This window comes from Rhynchophorus ferrugineus, unplaced genomic scaffold (assembly GCF_030347505.1).
Source record: "Rhynchophorus ferrugineus isolate W39M unplaced genomic scaffold, kcgeb_rfMv2 rfM6, whole genome shotgun sequence".
Classification (NCBI taxonomy): Eukaryota; Metazoa; Arthropoda; class Insecta; order Coleoptera; family Curculionidae; genus Rhynchophorus; species Rhynchophorus ferrugineus.
Window position 1 is genome coordinate 12,492,518 of NW_027472585.1, and position 13,728 is coordinate 12,506,245.

Consider the following 13,728-nt stretch of genomic DNA (forward strand, 5'->3'; position numbering starts at 1 on the left):
TTTTCCTTTAAAGTCACTGTCATGAGATGTTGAGGAATAGCTGAGTTGTGTTTCCACACTGAACTGGTAAGCTTTTTGAGTAGATGGAAAAGTTTCGTCTACTTTCTTTTATTTATTAACAAGTCTGCTTTTATAGACTTTTAGACTGCTTTTATAGTTAAATACTACCCATCGATAGTTTTTAAACTTACATTTTAATTAAGTTAACGTAATCGAACATAAGTTTCGACGTATATGACTTATAATACCACGTTAGATAAAAACCAGAGCAGATCAGAGATAAAATCAAAGATCTGTACTGGTTGGTCAAAAGATACTTCCAATTTAATTTAAGATCAAAGAAGATCATTTATCAGCGTCTTTTATAAAGCTTCTTTGAACTTATAGGATACAAACATGGGGTTGTACACATCAAATCTACTAGTAATCTAACACTTCCAAAACAACGTTCATAGATTAATTAACAACTTCGAAAGAAAATGAATATACTCCTTGAATATTACAAATATGAAATATTTTTTTTTTAAATTAAACAAATTCATTTCAACAATATACTGATTAATTAATTGAATTTAAATAATCCAAATATTTATGATTAATAATAACAACTAACCCTAAAAAGTACGTTTTAGTACTTTTTAAACTATAATTATTAATCATCAAAATATTTAAGTCATGGTTTGGATGTAATTTTTTTCATAGCACTGTATATTACTATGTGTTTTTTCGTAAAACAAATTTATTATAGAAAGTATATCTTTATGCAAACGTGTTAGTTTCCATGCAATTTGAAATAGAAGCAAAAACTTTTGATTATTGCTTACATTATTGATTTTTATAAACCATGTTATTGTCCTATTCAATAATTGACTAAAATAAAAAACCACTTGCTTTACGAACAATAATTTTCGTTAGTTTGTTTCGCTATCTGTTACTTTTAAACTATTTTAAAGCTATGAATTATTGAAAGCTAGAATTATTGACAATAATTATTACTTAATTGTGTACATACACACCATATTACTAACATGAATCAGTTTCGATCAATTGGAAACTTACGTAGAATCAACAAATGCTGCGAGATTAATTTGTTAGTTGTTTTAATTTAAAGCTGTATAGGATATAATTGATTCCCATTAAAGTTAGTCGTTTATAGATCATATTAGTTCAGTAACACAGCGCTCGGATATATTATTAGATGTGTCGCAAATTTTACTCTAATATTTTTGTTAAAAATATTGGATTTATTTCAATAAAAATATGAATGGAAACGTTACTGACAATCTTTCAGACAATTTATGAATACCATCTCAAAATAACTTCTCTTATTTGGTCTTGAAAAGATATCATCAAAGCATAACAGGTCATTTGAAAAGTCCCCCGCCTACCGTAGTAAAATACATTTATTTTTGTCAAAATTAGTTTTTTCTTTATTCAACATAATTCCCTTCAATGGTGATACACTGATGAAGCAATTCACAGACTTGTGACACGGTGCATTGTCTTGGTGAAGCAGCACATTCTTTTTCTACAAATGCGGCCGTTTTTCGGTGATTTCGTCCTTTAAACGGTCCAATAACGCTATGTAATAGTCGCTGTTGATGGTCCTTCCTCTTTCAAGGTAGTCATTGAAAATTATTCCATGTGCATCCCAAAATACAGACGCCATAACCTTGCCAGCCGACTGTTGCGTATTCCCACGCTTTGAAGCGGGTTCATCGTGTACATTCCACTCGGATAACTGTCGATTGGACTTGTCAATTGGGAGTGAGTGAAATGATGAAACCATGTTTCATCCATTGTCACATATCTTGATTATCTTCAAACACTGCTCCGAATCATTTAGTTCAGTTGATATCTTTAGAGTGTCTGCTATTTCATTCAGTTTCAATTTACGGTAACAACCTCTTTTGGGCGTCCACCGTCTTCGGTGCTCATTTCACCACGTCTAAACTTAGCATACCAATCCTTGATGGTTGATTTTCCTGTAACAGTGTCCAGAAACTCGGCATCAAGCTACGTTTTTGCTTCAACTATATTTATTCCCTTCAAAAAGCTTTATTTTAGCAACACGCGAAATTCCTTTTTATCCATTTTCACAATAACAAAAGTTGCTTCACTCAAAATGCTATAATTCACAAACTAATAATCCGACAGCTGTCAAATTTATACACGCATCTTTTGAGGTTTAGCGCTAACATATGGATTTAATTCTAGTAGCGCCATCTATGTGTCAGGCCGGGGACTTTTAAATTGCCCCGTTATACTAATAGATATGTTTTAATTAATCAAATAATAAATAAATTGTAATAAAAAAAACAAAGCAATTTTAATTTAATCGACTGTATATGGTTGAAAAATCTTGGCACAAAAACAATTCTTTTTTAGAATTTCAAAGAAACCATTTGCTTCCCCAACGTACGGACAAAAATCAAAGCAAAGAAAATGTTCCAACAAATATAGAATTTGTGAGCTTAAATGAAACGATATTTTATCGAAAGTTCTATTTATGCCAAGTGGATTTCTATATTTCAAAGGTAATCTTAGAAATAACAGGTCCGACAAAGAAAATACGCAAACATTTACTTAAAATACTATTATTTTTCAATATAATCTCCTTCTAGGTCGATACACTTTCTCTGCGATTAATAATTTTGAAATTTATATACAGAACTACCTTTTCATTATACGTAAACATAATTTATATAAACACTATGATTTATAAACTATATTATGAGAGTACCAAATACTTTCTTATATCAGTCTTTTCTAAATAATATAACAATTTCAAAATATTTAGGAATATTTATATATTATACATATTCACCATCTAATTATAGCTAAAGCATTTGTGTAGACACAAAATAATTAAGAACACCGCTACTAAAAATACATTGGCTGCGAAAATCTAAATAAAATTTCCAACCACTGGAACTGATGCTATTTCTCAGCGAAACTACGCGAATACTATATTAATTCGAAACTATTAATATCAAGGGGCGATTCTCTCAAATATTAGAAATTAGCAAACAATCGTTTCTATTTTTAAAAATTCAGACGTCTAATAATTGTCCAAAAAAAGAGGGTTTTTCAGAAGTCGGTTAGCTAGAGCTTGTATCCTATCGCAAAACTCTATACTCCTTATATACTCAGAAACTCCAATCAATAATGAATATCGGCGCTTGGCTACTTACCAATGTTGAAAATTATGAATGTCAAGATTGGCCATAAAGCTCATATATTTGCTAACGAAGCTAGCACAGCTCGTTTAGATCAAAAAATACCAAAAAGTTTTAATTTCGAAGTAAAAAAATTGTTAAGATGTAGATAAAAAATCGTCAATTAATCATTATATGAGTTACACTACATCAAACATTTCAAGTTCAATTTAACATTCCTTACACTTTCTTCATATCCATCCCAACAGTTTCTCTCTTGGATTTCCACCACCCTTGGCAATTCACGAAGAATCTTCTTTTGCGAAGTACAAATTTTGGGAGTTGCTCTCCAACAGTGTACATAGTGAGCAAAGGGATTTTTAAAATAATGCTTGAACGCCTGCATGTTGGCCACTTATCACCGCTGCTCCATCATAGCTTTTTATGACCAGTTTGTTGGGTGAATTTTGAATTATTGGTTAAAATTGTTTTACTACATGTTCCATAAACGTTCAATTGGCGCACCATCGCGAACATATCTAAACATAACTAGCAGTTGAGATTTTGCAGCAACATCAGTTGTTTCGTCCGCCATGGGCGCCAAAAATGAATAATTATTAAGTTTCTCAATTATTTGTTCATGAAAAATTTCAAGCATACACTGTAATAGTTCATTCTGTATTTCTTTAGAGGTGCCTTTAAATACTAAAGTATTCTTTAGGTACTCACTTAGAGTTGCCTAGTTTACCGGAAAATGGTGTAAGTTCATGATATATCCCTGGATCTTGGGAAGTATCGCTCCCATCATATCCCCGATGAGCCAATTCAAACGCTCTACAAATTTTAATGCAATTTATAATTTTTGATAAAACTGAACTATTATTTGACACATTTTCATTATGTCTCTGTATATTTATCCAATACGCACAATCTAATGCTAATTTCATAGAATTATGAGGATGGATTTTAGAGATTTCATGTCTTCAAAATTAAGTGATCTAAATCGATTTCCTCAATTTAAGCTTTATCGCCACCAAAAAGTAAGCAGGAAAATCAGTACAACGCATTTTATTAATGTTACATCCAAAAACCCATTCATTAAAAAAATGTCTGTATTAAATTTACGGGTACAGCTTTTCCCTCTACTTGCACCAGATTTCTCAATAATAATATCTGGTAATGGTCTACCTTTTCGTTTAAATTCCAACTTTTCTTGGTAAGAATATTTCAAAAATGTCTTCCCATTAATTAAATTAAAGACCACTTCCATAGTCACAGTTATTAATATACTAGTTATTAATATTCTAGGCGAAAGTCGCGTAAAATGCTGATGCAGTTAAAGAATATCATACGGCGCTGTACTAAATGTAGCAAAATCTCCACTCGGCCTCTTTTAGATCATTTGGATGGATACAAAGGTAGGGGAGTGCCACGCGGGTGTTTAAAGAAGTTCGCAGAGCACGATCATGTGGCCCAAATAAATAATAGCGATAGCTTGTGACGATAAACTACCGACAGTAGTCCACTGGTCCACGTCACTTCGGCGGTTCACATTTCCATTGCAGCTTTTTTTTAACAATTATTACAACAAGAATTCCCAAATGCTAAGTGGTATTTACTTTTTGATAAGTAATAGAAAATATTTTAGTGTGATTATATTTTTTTAATTAATCTCCTAGAACGTCAACAATCTGCCCGTGGACAATAAGTATTATTATATGACTTTAGTTATATAATATAACTATCCTGACATGTGGTAGATCTCTTCAGTAAGTGATGAGTTGAGCTGAGCCTATGCACTTCACTATCATCGCGCACATTTAAATATTTGACGAGTGCATTGAGATGCACTAATAGTCTTTCAGAGTACTTCGCACCAACACTTCGAGTGAGATAATATAATTATATTTTGGGTGCTTTTTTAGTTTTTTTTTAAAGCTCTGAAGCACTGCAGTGCTTATGCATCAGCCGCCACTGTTGACAATTTGAATTGTAGACCATTTGTCATTGGCTCTGGTGCTTGTTAAAGCTCTGAGCTGGTCATTCCTACATAAAACATCCGGAACAGTTCACGAATGAATCTCCGAGCACCTGTTCGGTATCGTCGCGCCATTACTGCCCTTTTTATTCCCCTTAGTTTCCTCTTATGTTTATGCCCTGATCGCTAGCTTGGCCGCTTTCTTGCGCGTTTGCATGTGCCTCCCCTTGGCTGGTTCTGGGTTTCCCTCTTTTAGTTCGATCACCGTTTCAACCCAAACGTTGATATTTGCAACAGTTTCCTCATCGACTAGCCCGTCCTCGTTTCTTAACTGGTAGTTCCCGTCGGCTGTCCGGTGTCTGTTTCGGACCTCTACCCTTTTTTCAATTACGCATGTCTCCAAGATATGCGCAGTGTCTTCTGGTCCTGGGCGACATTCACAGAGTCCATCGATCTCCTTCAATTTGAATATGTGCAGGTAAGCTTAGATATTCCCGTGGCCTGTCATCAGTTGCACAGCTTTCCTGCTCAGACCTATGTTTCCTGTCCCTACTTGTTGGCAGTATTAATAAAGGGTTCTTCCACTGTTGACACGCGATTCAAAAATCTTTAGTGTCTCTTTTAGTAGTTTAAGTGGATAACAGAAATTGTAAAATAAATACACAAAAATTGTCATTTTGGTTGACGAAATAAAAATGTTGTATTAAGTACGTAGGACGTACGTCAACCAACGTGCTTGCCAATAAACATCACGATCCCATCGAACGAACGCATTAGCAACAAATCTTCACAAAGCACACCCAAATCCTCGTCGATATCCTTGAATACCAATCAAGCAATTCTTTTTCTTGGCCGAGAAAAATAACGAACGATTAAAATAAATTCAATGCCAAAGAAAGAGCGACAGTGTTCGAACGGTCACGTTAAAACGATTCGGGTGCGAAACCAGATAGCAGCCATGACCTAGGTCTATCGATCTAGTCGCTCTCATTATTCAATGTCGGAAAGATTTCACTAAATTGACTAGAAACTTACATACAAGTTCGCAAAACTTTTAGAAAAAAATCATACTCTGTATTGACATTAAATATTAAAATTAATCAAACAAATTATCAACGATTCCATAAAAAATCTGGTTAACCTCAAAATTAATAGTTTCAACTAAAAGGCACCAGTACAGGATACGCGAAAACACAATCAGGTTCAGGTTATATGATGAGAAACCAATAGCTTGTTTCCTTACATTATAATGTACAAACATTTTTGAAATTACATCATCTTGATCATTTGTGAAACACCAAAACAAAAATCATAACATTGTTGCAACATTGGTTTGCATACAATCAGAGATTACGTCTTTAACAACGCAATAAATAATTGAACGTCTTTAATGCATACAGTATAGCAGATATATAGCGAAAAAAAGACGAAAATGCTAACGTTACCTGAATAACAACGAAACATGTATGCCTGGGTCTTATTATTCGAGTGATATCCAAAGACCGTGAAAAAACAAAGATTCAAGTTTGATTTGCATAATTCTTATACGAACAGCCTGCGTCATCATTGAGATAGTATATGTTACTTTGTTTAACAATTTACATGACCAAAAACTATCAAATTTCTCAATAATAATTATATAAAAACACTAAAACAAAACGAAATATTAATTATAAATAATGTAATAATAAAAGAGTAATTATTTTATCTTTTACATCTGAAGAAAGTGATTTTTCATCAAGACAACGTATAGTCTATTCAAAGTTTTTTTTGTACATACGTCATCAAGATATTTAATGTATTACCTTTCGCAATTGGTAAATTCGTGTTAGAATCAGACAATATGTTCCCTCTGATTTTACTCTAGTTAAAAAGAGACACAATACTGTCTGATTAGTTCGAACACGTAAACTAATGAGCCTGTCAAAGTCGTCCGGTTGTCAGACGTATGCAAAATTCTTGAAAGCAATAGTGATAAGCGGTTATAACTCTAACCTATAAACTATTGTGGCTGTATAATTAAGTGTAGATTTTAGATGTATTATAATGTTCAAAATAAATTATATTTGATAATATTTTTGTTCAATTATTTTATTTAGATTAGAATTTTGTTCTATGTCAAAGCCAAACTGAACTAAAACTCAGAGTTGATGCGGTCGTTTTGATGTCACAAATTCAAATGACGTATGTACAAAATAACTTTGATTAGACTATAGACTTAAATGAAACTCAAAAAGTTCCACTACGAAAATAAATTAAAGTAGAAACTATTGCCACAACTATCATATTTGACAAATGTATCTTCCTCTAACCATTAGTCGCCCTCGCATATTAAAAAAAGTACATGAGAGTGTTATTTAAACCGTAAGACCGCGTCTTTCTTATTAGACGACCAAACATATTAAAATACTAAATGTTAGATAATATAAAGCTAAAGTTGTTGTACGAAACAAGTAGACAAGTACAGAAAAAAATTTAATTAAACGCCTTAAGGAAACCTTGAGTCGTTCTGCTGAAGATTTTAATATTTGCCGGAGCTCCTTATCGTGATGCAAAGATAAAGATACAATTCAAGTCATTTAATTGCTCACATATGTAACACATAGGGTAAAAGGTCCCGGACCTTACATATAGCTGGCGCTAGATTTATTGCATTCACCACTTTTTCAGTTATTAGTAACCTTCAAAGCAAAGCTGTTAAAATTTCATAATATTCTGCTGATATGTTTGTGAGTTATTGTGCTAAGAGTGACATTACTTTTGTTATTTTCAAAACATTGCGTCAAAGAAAATTTAGTTTTTTAATTTTACACTGCTTCTTGATGAGAAAAATACCGTTCAAGTAAAGCAATGGTTTGAAAAGTATTATAAGCATTCCGCTCCATCACAAAAAAAAACAATAAAACGTTGGTTTGCTTATTTCAAACGTGGCCGTAGAGACACCGATGATGCAGAACGTAGTGGAAGTCCAAATGAGGTGGTAACACCAGAAAACATCCAACCACAAAATCGTTTTGAACGATCGAATGAAGAAGCAAGAACGTATTGATGATTCTGAGCAATGTTTGGCCATGTTTAAACGTAACAAACCGTAATTTTTGCATCGATATGTGACAATGGATGAAACATGCATCCATCACTTTACTCCGAAATCAAAACAACCGTCATCCGAGTGAACAGCAACTGGGGACAGGCCTATTTTGAGGAAATGGAATGATTGTGTGGCTTTTGATGGAGATTGCGTTAATAAATAAAGACAAATTTGAACAAAAAACGGGATTAGTTGTTATGCCTGGGACTTATCAGCCCTTATTGTTAAGTATCAAAAAGATGTGCTAACAAATAAGTATATACAACATACTTGGAACTCGAAAGATATGCAATTTTTCTATCAAAACTAATCTTTTAAGTAGTTTTAATAAATTTGGCTAGTTTAATTGTTAATAAAACTGTTTGTACAGTAATGTAAGGAGTAATAAATTAATAGATTTCAAACTATTCAAACATACAAACGTTTTTAACTTGAGACCTTTAGTTTTCGTAGATAATATAGATGTAAGTGGTAAGTAATCTGCCTCTGTTGTAGAACTGCAAAAATAACTTTAGATTCTGGATATTTTCCCTTTACCCACAAATATCTTATATCCATAAAAGGTATCTTATATTGTTAAATTAATGATTTAGTATTTAAAAAAATGGAAGAACAAAAAAAGAACAAAAGTAGGTATAAGTTCAGCTTATTATTAACTTAATTTTTTTCACGTTTTTACTTAATTGGTATAGCATAGTATAGCAAAATAGCACTCCTTAAAGATATCATAAGCAATGCACAAAACCACCGTCAAAGCCGCATCATCAACAATTCAGATTCTCTTAATTGTTATGATATAAAAAATAGAAAATTTGTCAATTCAAAATAACTGTTTTCCTTTAGTACTACTGAATTATTCTGTGTACACAGCCGTTAATGTATTTCAATCATTACTTTTGTTCTTGGATTTCTATAAATTGCAGCTTTTTCATATTATCGATGTGCCAATAGTCTAGAAAACTAAAAAAGTTTAAAGACAAAGAATTCCAGACATCTTAGCAGTTGATGAACAAAAAGTGTCAAGCATGCTAGTTGGATATCAAAAGGGGATCTGCTAAGAAAATCTCAAGCGCAAAAATTATTTGTTGGTCGAGGAGGTCTATCTAAATCTACACCCTTAATAGTAATGAAGTCTTGCTGTACGTATGGTAGAATAAGCAAGGTTTAGTTTATTACAATGTGTTAAATCTGAACGAAACTGTTACTACACATATCTACCGACGTCAATTGAACAAAAAAAGAACGAAAAGAAAAAAAAGAAGCGCGTATTGTAGCAAAAAAGACCCGCAATAATAAGTAACAGATGTAAACCCTCACTATGTGCGACAACGCTAGCCACACATTGAAAAAGAGTTGTAAAAATTCACAGTTGCGGTTCTTTCGAAACGTCCATGTCATTCGAATGATGTTAAAAAGTAAACTGACGAAAAATAATCTGATTGATATATGTTGTATGAATTTTTATCAATAAATGATTTTTGAAATTTAAAAAAAACGGCCAGAAGACCTGAACAACAAACACAGTAACAAAACACACTAAAAGGATAGAAGTCAGCTGAAGGAATTTTGCAAAAACTGTACATGTTCTTGGTAAATATAGAGTAAAAAAGTGGTTAGCAGTGGGTAAAAGCCGCTCACCAAAGAAGTCTGTGTATTTTGATGTGTGCATCAAAAGCCAAAATTAGCTTTTAATGGAGGAAGGCACTATCAATTGAATGAGTGAAAAGATCCAGAAAAACGTCTTCAAATGTAAAAGAACATTTTTCGTCAAGATAATGCACCGTATCCCAGGTTTACATGGGATACGATTAAATTCAACAGACGATGCTGCAAGTTGTTTGCAGCAACTGCGGGCTGTGCAAATAATGTATTTCAATGAAAGAGGTTTCACTCAAATAAAGAAGTGATAGACAAAGTCTAAGCGTATTTTAAAAGCAAATACAAATCATTCAACAAAGAGGTTACATCTACCACTCTTGCCTAAAAGTTAATTTTATTATTTAGTTTAAAGTCTTGAGTTATGTAACATATGTAATTTTATCTATATCCTTTTATTAAACACTCATATTCATTTAGAGCTTCAGGCGTTTAACCACAATAAATACGACATTTAAAATCATAATATACACTTGGGTTAGAGGATACGACTATCTTCACCTTATGGTATGGCTTTTATAGATTGTTTATAAACTTTACATTATTATATGTTAGCAAGAAATAAATTATACACTAAACTCACCTTGCAGTCTCAAAATTCGCAGAGTTCGAAGATCCAGTAGCTCCGAATCCAACTCCAACAGCCAATCCTTCGGGAATGTTGTGTACGGTAATGGCAATCACCAAGAGCATAATGCGCTTCCAGCGTCCATGTTGGATTTCCTCAATATTGCATTCCTCATCATAACTCTGAGATAGAACAGTTCCATCAGCGGTTGGTTCTTTGTTATCTACCGGTTTACCTACTGCAGATCGACAAAAAATCGGTGTTAACATTTTTTTTTAATATATAATAAATAGGACTATGTATGTATATGTATAGGAGAAATCGTAAAATTTATTGCATCAGTATTTAGATTGTAGTAAGAAATTGTCAATTCAACCTATTCAATAATAATCAAATAATGTTATAAGAAAATCTACTGGATGAGCAGAAATGAATATAAATAGCATATAATGAATAAATAAATGAATGTAATATGTATACGTTTCACTTTCTTTCTCATTGTACGAAATACTTGGACTTATTACTCATAGTGCAGAATTATTTCAAATCCTACAAATATCACACCTACATTATATAGAACAAGAGATTAAAACAGTCGTATAAAATAAAGATTTTTATTTATGTCAGTAAATATAGCAGTAATGAATGATGAACAATAAAAGATATGAATTGAATGTCAGTAAATCAGTATCACGGTCATATAACACGCGCTCATTTTGAAGGTTGTGCTGTAAACTGAAAAATAAATAATAAAAACGAAATAAAATAAGTTATCTATGAATAATCTTAGATATATGATATATTTTATAAAGATTCTTTGACAATAACATTTGAAATAAAAATTATGGCTTCCAAATTATCGAATGGTTTGGATGTTTCCTTTCCAGTCTATAGGTCGTGAACTTGAAGATTTTGTAGCGTTGTATCTACGTAGTAAGTGTTCTGGGAATGATTATTTCGATTTTAGTAAATAGAAGTGTCGAAAAGCTTGAACATATGAAATAACAAGATCCACGTAATAGAGGTTCAGTGTAAACGCAACAAAAGTATGCAGCTCGGCCAGGAGTTAACTAAACAGTTATTTTCACCACTTCTTTCGGTGAGTGCAGTACACTTTACTGGATTACTAGTCAAAACATGGCAGATTTAGTTTGTTATCTGACGCTTATTTGTTAGAGATACCACAATGTTATAGAAAACAATGAAAAATATTTCCATTCGAAATACTCGTTATTTTGTAAACATATAAATAAAGCATTCTTGATTATAACGCATACATCTTTGCAATATCAAGGAACCAGAGGATTCTTGAAAGCAAATGTGACACTATCACTAAAAATAATTACATAATTGTATGCTTATATGCTTTTCAGTTATAAGAAAAAATAAACATCAATTTGAATGTTGGATATTTCGCGGAATTCATTATTACCAAAATAAAAAACAGCAAAAGTATTTTGTATTTCGTTGTTTAAAATAAAAACACTTTTTTAACACTTTATATCAAGATCAATACATTTACAAGAATTTAAATCAACTTAGAAAGTCAAAAAACAAATTGAATATTGTATTACTTCACTGAATTCGTATGTTACTAAAGAAACAAACATGAACGATAGTTTGAATGTTTGTTTGAAACAACTCTCGAAATACATTCTTAATTTTTTAAAATGGAAATGTGTACTATAACGCTCATCAAGCCAGCTGTTTAGCTTCTTTTTTATCAACAATTTTCAATACCCGAGATTCCTATTTATCAATTTTTGTAGTGAACTACCATAAAAACCGAACCAAAATTCATTCTAGGTAGAAATAGCTTTATTATAATTATAGAATCTCTTAACAACACAAAAAGACATTAAAAAACTCAAATCGGCAATATCAATTGGTAAAATTGTTTTTCTGGTAAAGTTTTTAAACTTCTCTATATAAAACAACACTTTTCCTTTTAGTATTGTTGTGTATACAGACACTAATTATAGACCACTCAAGATTGCATTTTGAACATTCCTTACTTTTGTTGTTTGATTTGAACAAATCTACCGTAGAACACCATCAAATATTTTATCGTTTTTGATTTCAACGATTTATAAGTGATGATTTTGATGCCAATGAGTGACCTGGGGAACCAAGACTTATTGGATGAAACCCAGCTCAGATTCTGAAAGAACCTTTTATGGAAAATATTATCCCAGATGTAGAACAGGTGCTGGGTGCCATCAGCGACACTGGATAACGAAGATCTGCCAGCCCCGATACTTTTATCTGGGATATTATTGAAAGATACTTTAGATCATTCAGTCCCTGAGAATCGTTCAGTTCAGACGTGCCACCATCGACATTTCAGGTAAAACTATGCTGCTCTCTTTTATCTATTATATTTATATAACGTCTTATCGTCTATTGTATAAATAACGATTATATCATGTAAACACCACAGTCTCATTTCGTCCTACCTCCATTCCACCGAGCCATGCAATTCCCAAATTTCAAGCAGCTTATCAATTAATGAATCAACTATTTCTACATGATGGAAAAATCCTAAAGGAGGCAAAGGCGATGGCGTGTGTAGCGTCCTATACCCACCACTACTCTGCAGAAAAAGTAAACTTCCTATTACCAGAAAGCGACTCTGTATAAAATGTTGGTCCGATCAGTGTGCCTTTATGGAGCACAAGTGTGGTACAAGTACGTCTCCGAGAGACAACTTGCATTATTCCAAGTCCACCAATCCAAAAAAATCCGCACGTTACTCAATGCCTCTCTCTCGAATCAGGCATCCCGTTCGTGAACCCCCTACCTACTCATCATTCGCGATAGATAAACAAAATACAACAAGTAGATCTATAGCGACAATCTCGAATGGAAAAATTCATGTGTTAGTCCAGAAGAGCCATTCAATATGCATTGATAAAGTGCAATATGCATGGTCAGCCTGCTGTGAATATGAGTGGATCAAAATGGTATAGTGCATTAAAAGTTGCTAAATCGAATTAAACACTTACTGACGACACAATCTTGACATGACAACACTGGGCCATAAACTGGAAGATTTGTGAAAGATACAATGTAGTAGTTTGAACGTACGCTTGCTTATTTCGAAATAGATGGATACATGCTGAAACATATTTACAAATATATATTCTATCAGTTTTTTTTTTAATTCCATTTATAGCAGAAATGTTCAGAATACACGCAAGCAGCAATATATGTAAGATAATCTAGATAAACCAAGCTCGATTCGTAGTATATCTCAGGTTTTAACAGCGAGTAAAAG

General features: G+C 32.5%; 1 protein-coding gene across 2 annotated transcripts in view; it reads right to left on the bottom strand.

Moving 5' to 3' along the window:
- Positions 1–13,728, bottom strand: part of Zip48C (Zinc/iron regulated transporter-related protein 48C) — a 163,146-nt gene that overhangs the window by 134,177 nt on the left and 15,241 nt on the right. The window contains exon 4 of one of the 2 annotated variants that reach the window (XM_076407443.1): positions 10,467–10,689. In XM_076407443.1, the coding sequence (XP_076263558.1) occupies positions 10,467–10,689 (223 nt within the window). The remainder of the gene's footprint in view (positions 1–10,466; positions 10,690–13,728) is intronic. The other variant, XM_076407444.1, reaches the window with a different exon arrangement.